The sequence below is a fragment of the Prinia subflava genome, chromosome 3 (genome assembly GCF_021018805.1).
Source record: "Prinia subflava isolate CZ2003 ecotype Zambia chromosome 3, Cam_Psub_1.2, whole genome shotgun sequence".
In the NCBI taxonomy this organism is placed as follows: domain Eukaryota; kingdom Metazoa; phylum Chordata; class Aves; order Passeriformes; family Cisticolidae; genus Prinia; species Prinia subflava.
The window spans coordinates 38,436,249-38,458,238 of NC_086249.1; the positions used below are offsets into that span (position 1 = coordinate 38,436,249).

The 21,990-nt window shown below is 42.1% G+C and overlaps 1 protein-coding gene across 2 annotated transcripts in view; it reads left to right on the forward strand.

Moving 5' to 3' along the window:
• The window catches only part of MTUS2 (microtubule associated scaffold protein 2), a 268,830-nt gene that overhangs the window by 207,713 nt on the left and 39,127 nt on the right, over positions 1-21,990 (forward strand). For both annotated transcript variants that reach the window (XM_063394734.1, XM_063394735.1), the window contains 2 exons: positions 2,903-3,001; positions 8,122-8,330. In XM_063394734.1, the coding sequence (XP_063250804.1) occupies positions 2,903-3,001; positions 8,122-8,330 (308 nt within the window). The remainder of the gene's footprint in view (positions 1-2,902; positions 3,002-8,121; positions 8,331-21,990) is intronic.

Genomic DNA, 21,990 nt, shown 5'->3' on the forward strand with positions numbered 1-21,990 from the left:
AGACCATCCTTCCTTTTGCCTGCTGTGTGCTTTCTAAATCCCTCTCCTCTAAGGAGGGCCACAGAGAGGCCACCAGGGCCCTTCTACTTACAAAGGAGAAGCTGAATAATTGCTAGCTCCATGTGTCCCTGTCCCTGTTCCCTTCCCAGCAAGGCTGTGCTGGGCACTGGCTCTCCCCTTGTGGCACAACCCCTCCTCCCTTGCTGCACCGCTGCCCCACCAGACCTTAGGAGCTCTCCTAGTCTTGTAAACTGAACAAGGCCCCTCATCTTCCTTGTTATTAGTCCTGCTTGTCTTTCCTTGCCCAGACATCTCTTTGCACCTTCTTTCTGCTGGCCTTCCACTTTCTGGAGCCAATGTCCCCCATGCAGCTGGGCCTGCCGGGCAGCGCCCACACACAACTCCCACTGCTCTCCACAGACCCTGCCTTGCCCTCTGCAAAATTCTGGGCTTCTTTGCTGTTTTCTTTCCACCAAGCTCTTACTGGGGGATTGATTCTCATTTCGTGCTTAAGGTCAAGGGACTGAATGAATTCCCCAGGTGTTCCTCATTGAAAATGCCTCAAACCCAAAAGTAGTTAATTATTTACACGTCTAAGGAAAGCATAAGAAAAGCACACACTTTTCTCCTACTCTTGCCTGTGTTTGGCGTCTGGCATAGCAAAATTCATGGAGGAGCTTAGTATATGGCCCTTTTGTGCATTATATTTTTATTTTGAAAGCCCCAGAAAAGCCAAAGCCTTATCACCATGAAAAAGTGATCCTTGAACCTATATAACTATGTTGAATCTATATATCTGTATAACTATATAAACTGTGTCTTATAAAGCAAGCCCTGGTTTTGTCTCACAGCTGCCATCTCAGGTTGGTCCTTAGTAATGAAAAGGCACCATAAACTTATTTTATATCCTAATCTGTAGTACAGTGTAATAGGGGGCAGGCACAGGCAATTTTTATCTTCGGTCACTTCACTGTAAAACATTAATCACAAATGAGACTCATATCCTCAATGTGTTGTATTTATGAACAGCAGAGAAAATGGAGATGGACAAAAGTAAAGGTATGAGCACGTGTTCAGTCTTTACAAGCCCCTGACAGCTGATGGTGTGATTTGCCTATTGAACAGTGGGAAAGAGTCAAAGAGGGTTTTAGAACTTGTCCCTTGCTTCCCTCCCACAAACAGTAGGACATGCAGGTGCATGTGCTCTTTCCAGAAGCACTCTGCAAGCAAACGCTGAGAGACAGAACTGGAAATTGTGCAGCTCAGCTTCTGGTGTGTGGCAAATGCTGTGTCTGCAGCTCTCTGCATGCAAGTCCTGATGCAGACAGAAGTGGAAGGGTGAAAGAAAGAAATGCATCAGAAATAAACCTATATACTGCAGCTGTGACTAGGTGTGGTATTGGAGGGAGCAGAAAATTAGTAAACCAGTACACGTCCCTGAAGATTATGATCCCCATATAAAATTATCATTTTTCTCCACTGTTGAAAGAGCCAGGTCACATTTGTATTAAACAAAATGGAAGACAGTGTTAGGTTTTGGACTGCCACTGTCGTTAGGCACCACCAAGAAAATCTGATTTTGTTTTCCTGCTTCAGGTACTTCAGATTCTGTGAGACCTTTTCCTAGAAGATGTCTGTGAACATACTCGTAAGAGAGGGGAAAGTTAATAAGGCAAACTTTGTTTTCTCTCTATAGCAAGTCATTATCCTTAAATCTCTCTGTTTTTCCTGTATATCCAGGGGCTGTGACATAGTCCTGCAGGCCAAAATGCAATCCTCAACAAACACTAATGGTTAAAAAAAGGAAAGCAAACAGGAAAATATGTTACTGTCTCAGAGGTTTGCTTTTTATTGCTCTTTCTTCTTCCTTCTTTGATGAATGTTTTCTGCTTGAAATCCTGTGTGTGTGACTGTCACACACACACACATGGTCGAACAAGCAGGGCAGGACCTCATGTTACTGCACTCAGCATGGTCCCCACAGCTACTTTGATGGGAGCTGTGGGTGGGCAGGAGGAGCTGAGCTTGGGTGGCCCTCTGGCTTTCAGAGGAAGTTGTATGTCCCTGGTGCAAGAGGCAGTGGCCGGCTGCAGAACTCTGAGAGCTGGCAGACCATTCCCAAGGCCCTGAGTGGAGAGCTCCAGGGTGGGACAAATAGCAACAGACACTGAGCTGCCTCTCTCGGAAATATTCCTTGCCCTGTTCCATCCCACAGTGGCACTGTGTCTTGTAGGTTTGTGCCCTGAGTGTGCTTGCTCACTTCTGTCCCTGCCTGACTTACTGCACAGACAGAGACCCACTCTCAAGTGTCCGGGCAGCCACATCCAGCACAGCTCTGGCACGTCCTGCCTGCTTCTGGTTCTTGCCTCTCTCTTGGCTACACAAGGCCATCTTGGGAAAGCTGGTCTCCAGAAAAGCCAGCTTCCATAGCTGTGGAAAAGGTCACAGGGCAGGGACTAGCAGGTAATTTCAGTCAGCTTTGCACAGTCCTATTCCACTTCTCCTGCAGCCCAGGATGAGGCTGCACAGCAAGCTAAAGAGCCAGAACACAGCACTCAGAACAGATAGGAAGGGTTACCTGTGTAGCTATTCGTGCCTTAATGGCATTTGTCGTAGTGCAGATGACTGGAAAGCCAAGGTAGTGTGTAAGGCCTTCTACTGTCCTTCTTTAGTGCTGTGCATGTCAGCTCAGCCACGTGTACACAGTCGTGGCTGCAGACATGGCAGGTTGGCATCCAACCCAGAAGGGCTGTGTAGCATCATTGTGTGCAAACCCAGGATATGTATTGGTGAAATACATTTTGCCATTTTGATGTGTATCTTAGTGACACAGTTCTGCACAGTTACAAACAGAATTATAAACCAAATGTCTTTCTTCCTTTGATTTTTTTTTCTAAAACAGGTGTGAAGAAAGAAGTACAAAAAGATCAGGATGCTAGCAGACCAGCTGTATCATCCCCTAAGAAGTCAGCAGTAACAGCCACAAAACTCCATTCACCAGGTATTTATGAACCTAAAAGCACTGTTTCAGGAAAGACTTAAACTTGTTGACTTTGCATCTCTTGTTAACACACTCAAATCTGAGACCTACTATTGTTAAGTGAGGATTGATTGTGTCCAAGGTTCATTAAGCTGGCTACAGCAGGCTTTATCATACCAATACATGAGCTGAATAGACTTTTGTTCTCTTTGTTATAACCATGCAATCATCTCTCTTTCACAACAAAGAGTTGTTGTTATTATATGTTTAAGGCCACAGGAACATTTTTTTTATAATTACAATTTTCTCACATAAGAAGAGAACAGATACATATAGCAAAATAAAAGACACCTCAGCCTGGAGTGATAGTGTGTTGTTCAGAATCTACTCTTACTTTTATGTAGAGGCACTAAATTTCCTGGGCTATTTCTGTGCATAACTGGATAAGGGATTATCTATAGAAATAACCTCCAAAGTGCTATTGGGACATTGTCAACAAACACATGGATTTAACATGTCTGAAAAATACCTTTTTTATTTAGTATAATGAAGAGAAGTTGTTTCAATTTATGTCTACTGAGTGTACATTAACAAATGGATAAGGTGCCTAAAGGCTTTTGTGAGGCTGGCCTTTGGTTGATCTAAATGCTTCTGAAATGAGTATGTGTGGTCTCACTGATTTCATTATACTTGCAGTTTATCTTCTGCTGCCTCATTTTTCAGACTCTGATTGAGTACTTATAATGTCATCTCTACAGCTATGTGATATTTAAGTTATAACTGGGGGAGATAGAACCCCATGTTGGTTCATTTGGTAGCAAAATATAAAGCGTGTAGGGCAGCTCCCCAGCTCCTATAACTTGCACCAAGAATTTCTCTGTTATTATTAAACTCAATCCCTATTCTTCTTCTTTTCAACTGACAAAATCAAGAAAATGGAAGGTTAAATTTAATCCTCCCAGGCACCAACAGGACACAAAATTCTTCTCCTTACAAAGATACTAGAGTAAAAAGATGAACTTAACACTGTCCTCTGAGTCATATAATTTACAGGCTATTTTGCACCTGGTGAGATCACAGAGAGATCCAATGAATTTGTTGCAGAGAGCGCCAGACCAGAAGCTCACCAGTGTTTATAACAGTGGGAGTCCAGTTTAAGCATCAGCACCGATTGTGGCCGTAGCAGCGTGTTACAGCACAGCTGATATGCTTCCACTAGGATTACAAAGCAAAACGGAACACTGGAATATTTGTACAGTGTATTTGTATTGTCCTAAGGAGAGCTACATTTCCACGGGTGACCTAAGAATTTTCAAGGTGTAAAGTGTTGGTGTATCCAATTCATGAGGTCTCAAAGGACCTCCATCCATCAGACTGTTTTAGAATTTGTTCAGCTTGCTTGTCCGCAATTAAACCAATGTAAATTTGTTTATCACTCTAAGGATTGGGTAGGAAAATAAACCTCATCTTCATTTATTGCTTTTAGCATTTGGCTTTTGGCATTCTTCGAAATAACTACAGCAATAACAAAGCAATAATGACAATTTTTTCACCTACTTAACAATTTAAAAAAATTGTCAAAGCAGCCTTTGAAGAGGACATACAGTGTAGCTGATGCTAAGGGGCAGTCACAGACTTTCCTCCATCAGAATCACAAACTCCTGCATCATTTACACTTTTTGATGGGAGAGAGTGTGTCTCACAGGTGATTCCACCACAGTGACATCTGTCCATGTTCTAAATTTTCTGAGTGCTATTTCTAGGTTGTATTTGCCTCGTTACTGGCCCTCTCACATTCAGTTCTTTTTAATCAGTGCTGATTTTTGACTGTCATACTCAAAAATTTTGAGCTTTGAATCTGAAGACTTGTAAGGGAGTTTTGAGGCGCAGTCTTGCAGGGATCTCAGTTTTATCCTTTGATGCAATACTATCCCTGAGATCTGTGTATAGGAACAGGTGTCTGCAGTGCTCTCCTTCCACTCCATTTCAGAATGGTGCCAACTGCTTCTGGCATCTGTCACTCTACAGAATGCTTGGTATCAATCATCTCCAGGTAATTTGCTCACTTTCCTTACCACAGTGTTGGAAATTGGACAGTTAAAAGGCAAATAAATTGCATTCCCCATCTAAGTCCTTATGGACAGTGTTAATTATGAGTACATACTTGTTATGTCTCCTTAGTTCAAACACTCACATAGATAAAAAAGAGTTGGGAGTTTTGAAGCGGATCAAAGGGGTACAGGGATCTCAGCATACACTGGGTCTGCCCCTCTGGTCCCACCAGCAGCAAAAAGGACACTGAGGACCAGAGCCAGCATCATTAATATATACCCTGTTCTGTGCAGAGCAACAGAAGAGAGACATCAATGGCAGAATAAGCTTAGTAAGCTGCCTTTCAGACCCAAATGAACCAAGAAATTCAGATTTATCCCTGAGGAGAATAGCTCCATTTAATTTACAAGGACAGCTTATAATACTGAAAAGGACAACATAGAAATGTGCACTTCAAATCTTCCAGTGAACAGGAAAGCTAGAAAGATACAAGACTAAGCAACCTGGTGGGTTTCTGTTTTAATTAAAACTGATTTCAAGGGCTTTTTCTTACACTTCTCCCTAAGCCTTCTGTTGTAACATCACTGTCTTGCTTAAACCACCCAAGATTTTCATACTAAAAAGACAGGTATTTATAGCTGTTGCTTTTATGAACTTCTTATTTTGTGGTATTACCAACCAAACAGTTAAGAGCCCCTTGACATGAATGGAAGAGTCTGTATTTTCTTATTACTGCACAAAAAGGTTGACAGGCTTTATGTGACATAAAAATGGATAGAGGGCAATAGCTGTGCTGCTTGAACTCTCTTAACGACAAAAAACTCATTGTGCTGTATTACTTAGGTCTTCCAACAATGTGGCATTAGTCTTAATGCTGCAGAACATGGTATTCTTTGTCACAAATTCAAGTCATGGACACAAAGAGGTTCAAAGGGTTTTCTTGCACTCGTGGCTCTTCACAGTTGCACCATGAGATGCTTGGAGGCATGAGGGAGCATTTCTTCTGGAGCTGGCTCCCTGTAAGCTTAGCCTGGAGCCAGGATGTAGCTGAGCAAGATAGAAGATATGCTCCCAACGGCTCCACACAAGGTGGGAATCTGAAAAAGTAGGAATACGCTCCCAGGGTATTGCTCTGGGGAAGCCTTACTGCTCCCCTGGCTGATCTAGTAAAACTGCCCTTAGGATCTACTTGCACACCCAGATCACAGTCTTAAAGATCTAAAAGATCTAAAGCACATCTGACAAAACTACCTCTGGAATTTGTAATGCTCTACTTTACAAATTGGCTCAGATTGATAGCATCAGAGGCATCTCTGTAGAAGGATTCTTTGGCTTTTTAGGAAAGGGACAGGGAGTATTCATGGCAGAAGACTGTCCCCCATTACATAAATTAATGGAGACTGGTTGTAGATGTGGTTTCTCTATGGCTTTTCAGGGACTGTATACTATAAGACTATAAAACTACAAACCGTCCCTTTTTAATATTCTTGCACACACAACCTTTTCTACTAATACAGAATTTTTACTAACACATGTCCACCATCTCTAGTAATACATGGGACAAAGGTGTCTGGCTCATATTTTTTCCCTCTTTCTTACTGGCTTTAACTTCTAGGGTAAAAGCTGGTGAATAGTGGGAGGATCTGTTGAAGACTGGATGTTCCTGGACAGTATTCAGAAATGAGCTAAAGAGCATCAGCTGAGGGGGAGCAAAAGAGTAGAGAAAAAATTCACTAAGCTGTGCAAAGGTGATGCCCAGATGGCCATAAATGTTTGCAGAGGAGAGTTCTCAGAAAGCAAAGCAGGTAAAGACAGAAGAGGTATTCCAAGCAGTGGCTTGAGCAGCCCAATACTGCAAGAACACTGCCCCTTCTTGCTGCATCCTCACAACTGTGTAGACCCACAGAAATAGACAGTTGACTCAAGCAGGATGTGAACTTAGGGAAAAAAGCCTCACTGCCCTGAAGTGGTTTGTCATGAGTAAGCTTTAGTTCTGGTGCCATTGACACAAATATGACACTGTATTTGTGCTGATACCCTAAACACAAGCTACACCAGTGCTTTCACTTCTTTCTACAGCATCAGGCTTGATGCTGTAGAAAGCGTCTGTCTGTCTTTCTGTCTGGGGCAATTTCTGCAGGCAAACCATGTAGTGATTCTGGTGTGATCAATGATGCTGAGAGAGCAGCCATGCAGAGCCAGTGATGTAACTCTTGTGCTCTGTGTGGTACCTGGTGGCACTTCAGTATGTGTAAGTGCTGCAGTTTTAGACATGTTGTAAAGGTGAGAGCAAGGGGAACTCTCAAGGTAGACTGCAGTATTGTAGATAAAAAGTAATAGTCATATCCCAATAGCAAGCAATCCATGCTATGTTTGCATTCAGGGAGGGACAACTCCAGCCCCACACTGTCCTGTGTAGAGGCAAAATGAAATCTGAAAAGGCAAAGGAAAACTGGCACCTCTGTCGAGTCACCAAGCTGGGGGTTCATGTGAACAAAGAAATCATGTGTAGAGTAGAAATGCCATCTAGCTGTTTCCCACATCATCAATTAGATAAGGTGAATCCTGACCTGGAAGTGCCCATTTCTCTCACTGACATTCAAGAGAGTCCAGAATCACAGATGCAGACCTCTGCTCTTGTAGATGTCTAGTAGAGGTGGGATGATTCCTTCCTCCAACAACCTCAGTTCTCAGTGATACACTCTTAGGACAGCTCTCAACTTGTAGAAGACTTTCAAGAGCCTGAGGAAAGATGACTGTTAAAAAGCTTTGAGCTTTGGCCCCTAAAAAACGTATTTCACAGTGCTTTCTTTCCTTCTTTCTTTCTTTCTTTCTTTCTTTCTTTCTTTCTTTCTTTCTTTCTTTCTTTCTTTCTTTCTTTCTTTCTTTCTTTCTTTATTTATTTATTTATTTATTTATTTATTTATTTATTTATTTAGGAAAGACTGAGAGTTCTGTGTGAATGCTACAGACCTCTTTTTCTTTTGTAGGGGTGAGTCCCAAAGGCCGTGGAAACACATAAAGGTCACATCTCACATCTTCACATGTAAACTAAGGACCTGAATGGTCTTTTCTTCTCTCCTTCGTAGGACATCCCAAGCAAAGGCCAACCACCCCAAAGAATGGGTTCTCCCCCAAACCAGGAGAGGGGAGAGACACTGAAAAGCAGTTCATCCAGAAACTGAAGGAAAAGTGTGATGAGCAGTCCCGGCAATTAATCAATATCCAAAATGAGCTTAAAAGGGCCAGCTGTGGCTTTGACGTCTTTGCTATAACAACACAGTACTTCTTCAGGCAGGTAAGTGCAATGGGTTCTCCTTACCATTGAAAAGATTCTTTGCCTTTACACTTGTCACTTGCCCAAATTTATTCCATTGTCACTGAAAAATTGTTCTTGGGACCAAAACATGTAATTTTTTTACAATGATTATTATGAGAAGGGAATTTAAATTTCATAGAATTATATGAAAGGAAAACTGCAATGACAAAGGAAATCTGGCACCTCTGTTAAGTCACCAAGCTTGGGGATTGGGTGGCCAAAGAAATTGTGTGTGAAGTGTAAGTGTCATCCAATCTGATAAGTTGAATAATTTGATGCCATATATTTGGGAAAACGGGTTCAGGAACTTGGAAAAGGAAGAATTTTGAATGAGGTATTTGTCACAAGCAGAGCTTTTTGGGAGAAACGGAGATGCAGAAACTCAGAAGCCCCAGTCTCTGGTTGCTAGAGCTGGAATGGAAAGTGTAACTGAGGTATTAATACTCGTGAGCAACCAGAGCTGTTAGATGAAGGAAACTATTTGATTTCCCTCAATAATTGTCTACTCTTCCTGTTCACCATGAATCAGGCAGGGTGTCCTTGTTACAGGGTTACCAATTCCTGAAAATGTTAGGATAACATTATCTCAGCATGCAGATTACACACAGCAGGTATAGAGAACATAAAGAAAATGTTGCTGGTAATTGGAGAACCTTATTTATTCACTCAAGTCAAAATGAATAAATTTTAAGACTACCAAAATAACTATGAAGGACTTGAAGGTATTGCTTGTTTCAAAAGCTGTACAGTGATCTAGGAAATGTAGCTGGGCTGTAGGGTCCAGGCCTGGTTCACACCATGTCCGTGTATTTTATAACATCCCAGGTTAAGCTGGTGTCCTGGCTACTTTGTAAAACAGGCAGACAGTCACCAGCAGTAGGACCCAAGGCTCAGATAATACCTTTGATTGCCTGTTTGTCTACTTTTGGAAGAGACAAGAATGAATTTTCTTGTTAAATGAAAGAAAAGCAAGGAAACAAAACCTAAAGTCAGTCAGTCTTAAAAATTCTGACAGTTTATTTAGTTTGGGGAGTTTTTATATTAGTGGGAAAGAGTAAATTTGAATAAATACCATGGTTCACACTGTTCCCTAAGTAGGAGCTGATCTTGCCAGGGAAGATCCACTGAACCAAAAAAATTGTCCTATTTTAAATACCTTCCCAGGAGGACTTCCCCCTCTGTTTTTCTTTAGACCTGACATTTCTATATGTCAGGACTTGATGGGTATTTCTAAACACTTTTGGGTGGGTTTTGTTTTGGTGGGTTTTTTTGTTTTTGTTTTTGGTGTGGTTTTTGTGGGGGGTTTTTTGTTTGTTTGGGTTTTTGTGGGTTTTTTGGTTTTGTTTTGGGGTTTTTGGGGGGTTTTTTGTTGGTGTTGTTGTTGTTTGTTTGTTTTTTGTTTGGTTTATTTTTAGTTTGGTGGTGTTTTGTTTTGTTTTTTGTTTTGTTTTATTTTGAGCTGGCTCTGGAGTATCCTTGTTTAAATCAGAGGGAAATAAAAAAGAGCAGAGCATTGTCAGCTTATCTTTGTCTGTGCATTGTCCACTGGAGAGAGATTTTTCATCACATGCCTCATTCCCAATTTGCTGGATACTTGGGGGTATCTCCTTCATCTCCTCTAGATATGTTTTAAATGAGAACAGCTGCTGCAACTGAGCTTTGAGATGATTGTCCTGCTGTTGGTGCACGTTGTATCTGTCCTGAAAATGCCTCCTAAATTGAACAACACAGGTGTCTTTATTTAATAACATCCTCTCAAAGTCCTGGCCAAGCATAGCTACACCTCATGTTCCCAGCTCCTCTGTATTTATCAGGCCAGCTGGGGATTGCAGTAATGCTTCTCTGAGTGCCTGGTGATGAAAAATAATGCACCTGTAGAATTTAGGCACCTTCAGGCTTGGGTAGGATTAGATGTAGATTTGTTTCAGATCCATGTAGATGTGGTACCTCCCTTAGGAGTATGGTTGCTTTAGGCTCCATTTTTAGTGCATGCAGCAGGTGAGCACTTCATGAATACTGTTTAAAGCACCAAAGATCTGAATTTTTGCTGGAGTTACTCGTGTGAGGCTTCCAGGGAGCACTAAGGCTGCTGCACTCTTAAATTCAATGCTTAAGTTGAGAGCCTACATACAGTGGGACAATCTGGGATTACTCAAGCAGTTGTGTAAGTGGGCAGTCATTTGTCTTGCAACATAGACACTGGCTTACAAGTTTTTGAGCGTCATTCAAAAACATAATCTGTAGACCCTTTCTGAGGTAGTGTTATTGTCTGAAAGCTTGAGCAAAATTGAGTTGGCTGGCTTTGAGATAGGGCAGCGCAGGAAAAAAATAAACCAACTTTTCACATGATAAAAATAATAAAAGTTGGGTGTATCTGTTTCTGAGAACCCTGCAGGCAAAATGGTTGAGGACTGAGTGGAACTGCAGTTTGGCAAAGGAAAAACGTTCATTTAAGAAAAAGGTGCAGTCTTATTCTAGAGAAGTTTGGGATTAATTTGTCCAGCTAGCAGTTCCACTCTTTTTTAGCAGAGGACCCAATTCTATTTTGGTACTAGGGAGCCTTTTTTGGGCTGATAGTTGTTTGTGTCCAACGTCTCTCTCTCCTTACACCACAACAAAATAATGTTCAAAATATAGATTTTTCTCAGATTTGGACCTAAATTCTGTTCTAAAATGTGCTCCTAGGCAGTGAGGACAGGACTGAGTCTTAAAAACAGCCCAAGGACCAGTGTTTTGCATGCAAGTAGCAGTCTGCCCATGCCTGTGGCTCTCTTGTCTTGCTCACACTGTTTCTGTGCTCTTTCCAAAGCTGGGGAAAGCACCAATGCAAGTCACCCAACAGACATGTTTAGCTGTGTAGAAAGACAGTGTTGTACCTAATAAAGAATGTTGGACCACACCAGCAATTTCTTTGAGTGTTTTAAGATTACATGACCACTTTCTTATAATATTTTTGGATTTGTTTTTTGACTGTTTCAGACCACTGCTGAATGGTATCCTGGAATAATCCCTCTTCTGCAGTTGAAAATGCTCTTAATTGGCAAGATTCTTTTAATTGGCATCTAGAAGTGCACAACATGTAGCAGTATTTAATACAGACCCATTAAATGCCACTTAAACCAATCTTCTATCCTTGGGAAAAGCCTAGGCAATCGAAGCAGGTGATAACTGAGGCAGTAGGCATAAGAAATATTAAAGCAGTGGTTCTGACATAAGCATGAAAAGTAATGATTGCGGTCGGTGCCTGTGCAGAGCTTGGCTTTTAATTATTATTTAATTAGCAGATGTATTAGCTTAAGACCCTCGTATATGCCCATGATTCTTCTTGACTTTTGGAACTGCTTCAAATTAATTCTGAAGAGGAGCAGATTAAATTTGTCCTTTACGCTGTCAGATGTTCGTCTTGCCAACACAGCCCTTGTGCTCTGCTGGTGTTCCAAAGTGAGTAGCCGGGAGCTGGAGTGACCCCAGCAAGGCTTTCTAGAGCAAATATGTCCAGAGCCCCGGTCTGGATCCCTCCTGCCCCGCTGTGGCTTGCTGACCCAGTGGCAGTGGCAGTCCTGGCCCGCTTTCAGCCCTGTTCAGCCAAGTGGCCGGCAGCGATCTCTCTTGGAAGTGCTAACAGTGCCATCTAAAGGAGAGTAACCCAGAGTGACAAATCCGGGAGAGAAAGTCTGTCCGCACATAAAAAGGGAGGGGGAAAAATCCACTTTCATGTCTCTAATAAGTACACTCATGGAAGTGTTTGTGTTGAGGGCTGTTGTGGCCAAACTGCACCGAGGTCTGGAAGCGGGGCTAAGGGGTTCTCTGGAGTCCAGCCTGCCCCAGCAGGCGGGAAGGGGAGTCCCGGTTCTGCCTCGGGAATTCCAGAGGAGGACTCCAGAGCTACAGTGCATGTGAGGAGAAGGGATCCTTGCTGGGCTGCAGACCCCACGGGTGGGAGCAGGAAAGGGAAAGGGTTATGCTAGGGTAGTCTGTCCCATCCTCTGCTTGGGCCTGGAGGAGTTTCCAGACCTGCAGCACAGCCTCTTGGTATGGTTTTCATAGTGGGGGAAAACTCCTCAGGACAGGTGCCAGCAGGAGGGCAGCTGGATCAGCTGGGAATGGAGGAACCGCAGAGACGTTCTGAACAAGGATTGAGACAACACTGCAGTACCTGATGACATCCCAGAACTTTGTGTCTGCCAGGACTGGGAAAGGCGTGTCACCAGTTACCAGGGAGTGTGTGTCTGCACCTCTGATCATGGGTATAAAACACATGGATTCCAGAAAAGTAAACACACACAGGAACATCCTGAAAAAACTAGGATGGGCAAGGAAAACCTTTTCCCTCGTTCAGATAACCAAGAGGTGTGTGCTGGTGTGCCTTTTCGAGAGGAACGCTCCTGTCCTGAGAATGGACAGTGTGCCACCCAGCCTCACATAACATCCTTGGCCAGATGCTAGTGACCGCTTGTGCTAAAGGCAAAACTGGGCATGCTGTTTATGAATCACTTGGCACTTCCTACCTCTGCCTCCAAAACATTAATTTGGGCTAACGTTTCAAGGCATTATCTCAGGCTAAGCTGAAAATGGTTTATTTTCGCAACAGTCTCAGAGAGTAAGTTCAAGAGAAATGGATCTATTGTTTGTGCCTGGTGCTGGCAGAGTGGTAAGAAGCCAGCCCTCATCAGAAAGATTGACGTTCTGGCTTTCAGGGGTAATGCTTTCCCAGCACTTGCAAAGTATTTTTGAATTTGGCCCAAGAATAGTCCTTAGGAAAGTGCCTTAGAAAACTAACTACAGGACAGTTAGGCTACGTGTCCTGTCTTGAGCACATTCATTCTTTTCATTGCTCCTGATGAAGACCAGAGCAGTCAAAGCAGTTCAATATTTTCATTCTGTATTCTGAAAAAAAATACACTTTGGACTCATCAAACACTGACAGTTTCAGGTTATGAATCAAAACTATTTTATTGTAAGGAAAACAAAACACTTTGTTTACTTGGGAGGAAAAAATAGAAAGAAGCTCTGTTATCATTTAGAGCTTTCTAAACTGCTTTTTAAGGAGAAATTTACAAGATTTGGTACGTGGGGCTATTAGTTATGGTAAAACAGAGCAGTAAGAATCCGGAGGTGTACTCCTTTATTTGCAAGCATTACAATGACAGCTCTACAGTGCAGATGCTATGGGACCTGCAGGCCACCCACACGTGGTCAGTCCACCCAAGGAATGGATATGGATTTGGGTTTGTGAAATTAAGGAAATTACCTTCTGCAGGCCTCTTGCTGATTTGCTGTGTATGCTAAAAGTCAGGCAATGAGTAGGTAAGGTGCTATAAGAAAAGAAACTTTAAAGCAACTGAGTATCTCTACCCTCCTCATCTTTTGGGTACCTGGATCTTACACTGCTTCCAGACAGCATGGCCAGCTCTGCTTCAGGCCCTGCAAAACAGAAGGAAAAGGTGTAGGGAACCTCTCGTCTTCTCCCTGTGTCCTCAGTGGCTTTCTTAGAGACACTGCTGTAACAAAATTCCAAATTTTAGTTTTGGAAAGTGGAAGAATGTGCTTCCCTGAGAAGCACTGTTTTAGTTACATGGCCTTGTTTTGAAAAAAAACCAAAAAACAACCCCAAATTTGACTATGTTTGTATCTTTGACTGGAGAAGAATTTTGTTAGTTACACATAAATATTTTAAATTTTGAATTATAAAAGAAATAGCCTCAGGAATTCTAATGCTCCTCTTGAAGAGGTTTTAACTGGCCATTAAAAATTAAAGACCTCTTTATTTACATGTTGTCCTTGAAGAGAAATATATTTAGGATGTGTGCCAAGCATCAGGTAAAAGCGGATTTATTTTCTCCTTTGGTTTGTATTATCAGTCTCTATGTAAGCAGCTAACTTTGTCAGCCTTGATTTTATACTGCATTCAGAGGGAAAAAACACATAAGAGTAGGAAGTGGCTCTTGTGATGTTGACAGCCTCCAAGCTGGGTATACGTCTGGGCTTGAGGGATTTGGCAACACACTGGAAGTGGTGTGAAAGGCAGTGATGTGTAACAGGGTCCAGTGCTGTTGTGGCCTCTCATCATGCAGAGGACAGGAGAAACCCGAATCACAGTGTTTCCATGCTGTTCTCTAAGTTCAGCAAAGGCGTCGATGGAAACGTGTTCCTCTTTTAAATTCCATGCATTTGAAAGTCCTCTCTTACAGCAAAGGGGCAATATCCTCAGATCAATCATTGTTTGGTTTTTGGTGTTTTGTTTTTTGGAGTTTTTTTGCCTTTGATTAATTGATCACTCCCGAGAAACATTCTACCCAGATTTCTAGTAAGAATGTAACAGAACAAAGGCTTCACAATTCAGTGTAGATCAATAGATGCAAGGTTCATATATGAAAGTATTAATCACATCAGAAACTGAAGATTTTTCCTGTTTCCATGCGAGAATAGAAATATTTGACGAATGACTATTTATAGATACTTTTCAGGAAGTGAATAAGGAAACCGTAACACTCCTTAGCAGTGGCGTGGACAAGACCTGGCCTGTCCAGGTCAGAGGGACCCATCCTCTCTTTGGAAGGCAAAAAGTGGAGCCTTTTCAGCACATCTCTTGTTTTATACACATATTTGTGTGCTCAAAATATTTATGACAAGGCCAAATGTTGTTCTTTAAAGCTGCTGTTAAGGGGAGGCCATGCCTCAACTCACAGATAATCTTCAGACATGATTTCAAAACAAAATATTTGAACAGAAGTCTAAGGAAGGTTAGAGTCAGTCTAGAGAGGGGTCAAATGCTGAGTTCCCCTCCCAGAAGAAGCAGTGACCACTGAGTAACTTGACACATATTTTCATGCCGGTGGTTACTTTTTAATAACCTGTCCCTCTGGCAGATCCACGTTCTTCTTTCCCTCGTGGCCAACCTCAGGCATCACCTAATCACTCGTTCTGTGGCTGAAGCCTCCCCTGGAGATGCCCATCACAGCATTCCAGGAGCTCTCCTGCCCTCATACACACCTGTGGCAGCAATACTCCCTACCTTTTCCCTGCTTGGATTTTCACACCTCTGGCACCAATGCTTTTGTTTGGTGATTTTACTTCCCCCTCAGGTCAAAGTGACACAGCTCCACTAATACAGACATGTCCAATAATGGCCTATATAGGTATTTTAGTAATATTGGCAACAATGGTCAGTGCAATAGAACTTCACATTTTTCAAGTGATCTTAGTACTTCTGCAGCCTAAAAAGAGGAACAATCCATAACAAAGGTCTGGCAATGCTAAATGTCTGTCAAACCAACTATGTGCCAGCTTTCTAATTGCAGGAATATTAGGGGTTTAGTCATCACAAAACATAAAGGCTAGCCTCACTTAAAAAATCAATTTTTATCTTCTTATTTACCAGTGGAATACCATCTGTTTAAGTTAACATTAGCTTGTGTTTAATCAAATTATACAGAACAAAGAACAAAAAGATGATGGGATTGAACTGGGTTTGTTGAAAACAGAAAGCACTTGGCTGACCTAATATATTCCTCTTTGTTAATATTTGAGCTCTATATAGCATTCTTAATAGAAATTAAGACATTAAAGTTCCTCGTTTTTATTATGCAATTATCCCAATGAGTGCTAGACATTTTGAGGATGATATAAAGATGACATCCCAATCCTGGAGCATTTAGCATCTAAATAGGCAAAAGCCTGATTAAAACTGGCATGTCAAAGTGACTGAGTCTGGAGATTACCATATATTTAGTTTCTCAGGGGATTTGTATGGGAAGATGGGCACGTGTTTGTGTGTGTGTGCATGGGTACACACACATGCATGCACACAAGCACACTGTGCTGCATGTTCTGCTTTCAGGTATCCTCTGGGAAGAGGATCTGTGTTTCCAGTGACTGCACAGGGGAAAGGGCCAGAGCACCAAGGAGCCTGGGATCACCAGCAGGGTCACAGTGATAGGCACCACTGGATGAGGACTGGACAGCAAGATGTCCTGCCAGTGCGCCACCCAAGTGCAATAGTGAGGGCAGCCAAGAAGCCAAAGCAAACCCACATACACCAGGAGGTGCAGAGGCAACAATGTTTGTGTGTATGCAGCTCTGTGAGCTGTAGAAGAGCGCCCAGTGAGTAGTTTCCCTTCTGCAGACAGGGATACTCCCACTGTTCATGTTTATTTACACCAAACGGGTGTGATGAATATTTTACATCCCACACAGGTTTGTCCCATCTGCCCTTGTTGGTGTTTCCCGTGGTGCAGCACATGGCTCCAGGCAGCTGCAGAAATGAGCATCAGGACGTGTCCTCAGCAGCACTGCTGGGCTGATGGCTGCCTCTGAGGCAAACAGGCTCCACAGCTATTCTTATTACCACACTCTGGTTTCATCTGTGGTGGAAAATTAGGTGTATTTATCCCTTGTTTTGTTTTGTTGTGTTGTGTTTTTTTTAATTGCTTAGTACAATCCAGTCAATGAATAGACCCAGAGGGATGCTTCTTCTCAGGGAACTTATTGAGTATGTGCACATGGATTGTACAAGAAGCCCTGGCACCTTTGGTGTGCTGGCTGGGGAGTACTGGGGTTCACCACCCCTTACCCAAGAGGTGCCTGAACTTGGACATTATATGAGGCTGGAGATGCTTTTATACACCTGAGCTTTGGTACCCCAGGCACTTGGCTGCATGCTGCAGGAGGACCCTTTTGGTCCCATGACTCTTCAGTTCTGTGCAGGGTCTTGGTTTCCCCCAGAGCAGAGGAAGCTATTTTCCCCTTTAATCTGGAATATTGTATTAACTGGCACAGGGAACATTCCTCCTGTGGTTGGCATAGGCACCTTGCTGAGGCTAAACCTCAGCCTGGGGGATTGGTCCAACCACAAGACAGTTAAGTAATGATCCTTTCAGCAGCTGAAGTTGGCTGCATTTCTGGAAAAGGTTTTTGAAGCTTCTTGGAAAAACGTGTGTGATTCTGAGCTGCCTGCTTTAAGCTCTCTCACACTTAGCAGCCATGCAGGAGCTTACCTCCAAGGCAGGTCTCTGACAGGCAAAGCTCCCCAGTCCTCCGGAGAGGCAATGACAACCCACAGATAACGTGCAGGTTAGGGAAAGATATGCTTGATAGGTGTAAGTGTTGGCAGTTATTCTGCTCTGGAAAGTGGAAGGAAAATGTTTAGGAGGGACTGGATGTTGTCCAGATACCTCTGTATTTCCAGTGGGATCCCTGTTGCAAAAGAAAAAGTTTTTGGGATTTCTTTCTGCTCTGACTGTAAAAAACAGAGATCATCTCCTGATTTGGTACAAATTTTCAGATATTTGGCCTGGTTTTTTTTGGCTTTCACCTCTTGCTGACTGGTATTATTAAAAACAAACACATTACAAAGGAGCATAACACTCAAAGCAACAGCTAAATACATGAAAAGGTCTAATTTAGAAAAAAAAACAGGAAACAATTTGGTATATACCATATATTTATGTGGGTACCATTGATACGACTATAATGCTTGAACTTCTTTCCCATAGTCTTGAAATATCTTCTGTTTCATGTAAAACCTAATTTCACTAATCTTTAGTTGAAATGAAGTTCTAGAAGTTGCTGAGTGTTAGATGCACTTAAAAAACATTCTCTCTTCTTTCCCCTGCCCCAAAGGCATTTTTAAGTGTCATTTGTAGAAAGACTTCAGATTATTTACTGTGTTCCCTCACCACTGTGTACTCCTAGGCTAGAACGCTCTGCTGATATAACTCCCTGTCTCTCCAAAATGACTTGTGGCAGTCCCAGGGGGTGACAGTGTAAATATCACAAGTCCTCTTAAGTAGATCCATCAGCAGATGCATTCTGAGCTGACGCACAGGAGGGACTTTGCAGCAGTGTGGTGGAACTTTCCCTGTTGATCAAAATTCCTGGCAGATGTGAGATTGCTCCAGTGCAAAGCAAGGCTTGAAAATACAGATGGACCATGACAACTCTTTCACCTTATGTGTTTCAAGACTCCATGCCACATCTGCAAAAACCTCTTATATGGACCTGCTGACAGAAATGCAGCACTTCCTTTATAAGTGAAGTTCTGATTTGATCTTCAGTTTTCCAAGTACAATTTCACATCCACTTTGCAGTCCATGTAGATTGTAGTTACAGATTTTAGCAGCTGGAGAGCCACATAGCCGGTGAGCAGACTGCAAGCTGCCTGCACTTCTGAGCATATAAGACCAACACACATTCCCACTGCACTGCACTGGTTTTGAGTGATGGATGAAGCAAAGCCAGGCTGAAACGAGCTCTGTCTGGAACTGTGGTCTGGCCATCAGCTGGAAGGGAGAAAACCCAGCAGTAATTAGAGCTTCTAGTGTCAGCACCAACCAATGTGAGCTCCTACCTACAGTGAAGAAGAGTTATGAAAAGCTTATTCAAGCTTTTCATAACAGAGCAGCAGAGATGCATCCATCAGATGCATCAAAGCAGAGATGCTGCAGCAGAAGTGAGGCAGAGACAACACCTGCATGTTCAGCACTGGGGAAACTGATACTGGATACATGATATGTAGCACTGGTGCTCACACATCTTTAGAAGACAATTAAAAATGGGGAGGAAAAAGAATGGGGAGGAAAAAGTAATAGGCAACTCTGAGATCTGGATAAATCCCTTTTTGTGAGAGACAGAAGAGAACTGTTGATTTCTTTGTGGAAAAGGGCAAAGTTGCTTGAGTGCAGAGCACAATTCTCATAGGGAGGTACAGAAACCACTGGTAGACTTCTGCAGAAGTTTTGCAGCATCAACACATGAAGGAAACAGACTTTTAGGACTAGAGGTGATCAAGTATTAGAATAAACCACTGTGAGAAGAGAAAGCAGATCCACACCTTTTGATCAAGTATTAGAATAAACCACTGTGAGAAGAGAAAGCAGATACACACCTTTATGTCAGCAGTTTGCCAATGGATGCTTTTATAGAGGGGATGTTTTCATCAAATGTAGTTATAGAGCAACAAGTGCGCAAAATATCATGTCCTGTGATTAAAAAATCATACTATTTGATTGAGCCATCCCTTTGTCCTTTGCCCTTAAAGTCTACTAAGATCTGTGATAGCAAGAGCATCTGGACATTTAATATTTGCTGGTGCAATACCTGTTAGAGGAGAGATGCCTATTTTAAGGTTGGGAACCTTTTTCAGATAGATGTTAAGATGAGTTTTCCTTGCAGAACAGCTTTTCATCACACTCTCTAATGCAGGGTTACTTGCACCTTCTTCTGAATTTTCTGGCAATAATCATGGTTCGATGCAGGATCTAGATTAAACAGACCATGACTCAAAGATATATATAAATGGTAATTATTGTATTCCAAGGACATTTTTGCTATCCTTTCAAGTGGAAAGTATATCTCTTTGGTACTCCTTCTGTGTCCTCAAGCTATCCAAGAGTATGGATCTGCACTTTTGAATCATACACCCAATACAAAACCTGTCTCTTGCTTAACCTCCTTTCAGGTCTAAGCTGTCTGGTTCCAGAAACAAACTCTGAAAGGTTTCAGCTGCAATCTTCCTGAAATTCTCTAGCCTTGCTCTCAGCCCTGAGATCTAATTCACATGCAGCTTCCTACAATCACTTCTCACATGTCATAACTTCAGAAGGTGGTGGTGTTGTTATTACATTGATTTGAAGACTGTTTATTATGGTTCTTTCTTAAAACCAGCTCTAACTACAGAGGAGTTAGTACAAATGATGTGTTTCTAAAATGAGTTTTAAAAATCGTCTGAGCTAGGGTTTCTTTGTGGAAAAACCTCCGAAGCCCACAACTGACAGTTTGAGTTCTCATTAATGGTAGTAAGTATTGTTCCTCTCAACAGAGCACAGAGAATCTTTCCAATAGGAGAAACTTGGTCCACGTAAAGCTGCTGGAATTTTTTGCCACTGACATTGCTGTCATAGAATGTCAGCACTTGTGCCTTGCTCTGCTTGGCCTCAAAGCACAGCAGCTTGAAGTTGTCATTGGCTTTGGCCCAGAGTAGCTCGAGAGTGGAGGAGAGGAGATTACCTGTTTGTTGGGAGAAGGGAACATTTCTCTGCAAAGTTGTTTTAAGAAAATGGCCATCTGCTTGCAGTTACTCAGAGGCTTGGAATTCAGATATAACTCGCAGGAGATGTACTCCTGGGTAGAGGGCAGGTGAGGAGTTCAGTGAAAACATGCATTTTTCCTTGTGATCTTGATGCATAAATTATATTTCATACGAGGAAACATGAATTCCCTGACAGGGAGAGCTAGTTCATTTGGAATGCTTACTTTGTACTGTTCCAGACATCAAGAACTAGAAAACATTGTAATAAAGCATTGTTCTCTCATGAATTTTAATCCATGGCCTTGCAAACTACTGACACTAGAATAAATGTAAGGCTACACTAGCAGAAATAATAAAACTCTGAAGGATTTCTGTTTAGATCCTCACATTCTTTTTATATGAGAACTGAATTTAAAAAGGAGTCATCTGGCTGGGCTCTCTCACTAGAGAAACAGGGGGCATGTAATCTGTGTTAATTTGTTAAACTCTAGAGTAAACATTCTATTCATCCAAATATGCAATAGCATAATTGTATAGTTGAAAAACTATACAATTAAAAAACATTTGCTTCCATATAAGTTGCCTGAGGATCATTAAAATCTCGTGGTACTGAGTAATGTACAAAATGTGAAACCTCACTGTAAATCCAAGGGAAATTGCCATTCTGGGGCCATCTGGCATGACTTTCAGCTCTAGCTGAGTCATCTCACCGAAACTCATTACTGGCTGCTCATAGCTTTAGAAATCCCTAAATCACTGTATTGCATTTTCTGAATTTTTTTTTTTAAGTTAGGCAAGAACAAAATTAACAACCCCAACCTGGAAAATAATGAACCATGTGTGTATGTCTGAAGAGCAATTGGAGAACTGTGCCTATGATGAGAGAGCTGTGTCAGAGAAAACTTGTAATGCACCTCCAGCAAGGAAAGTGAAGTGCAATAGTGAATGTATTTGCTTTTCTTAGTTCCTTGGGCCACTGTAGTTTTCAGTCTGACAAGATTAGGGTTCAGGGGCTTGTGTCAGGATTCTCCTCCTGGCTAACAGTAGAGTGTGGATTCCATTCCTTGACCTGGGGAAGTTGGCCCTGCGCTAGCAAAGTTGACTCTCCCCAGATTTCCCACTTTATCCCTACTTTAGTTTTAACTCCCATCTGACTCAGTGCCCAAACACTTGTGGAACTATAAGGGAGGAAGCTGGAACAAAACAAGTGACCAGGAGAGGGGAAGATTAAAACACTTCCTTTGACAGCAGCACTCATCTTCATTGGTTTCAAGAACTCACAGAAATAGTGTGACTGGAAATTTCAATAAGTGAAATTGTGAAGAGAATTTAGGACTAGTTGAGACTGTTTTCAAATTATATTGCTTGCAGAACTGAAGAATTAACAATACTAACACTAAATCAGTTTCAGTCTTTGGGGCCAATGCTTGGCATATTGAAAAATAGATTCCTCACTTATCTGCAACTCTGTCAGTACACTCAGCTTCCCTCTTGTAGATATAAATATTCTGACAAAGTCCCCCTGCATGTTCTGTCACAACACTGTAACAGTGTTTGAAGAGAGTACATGTGGAGAAATAGGTTGTGATAATCACATAAAGTGTGCAGGAT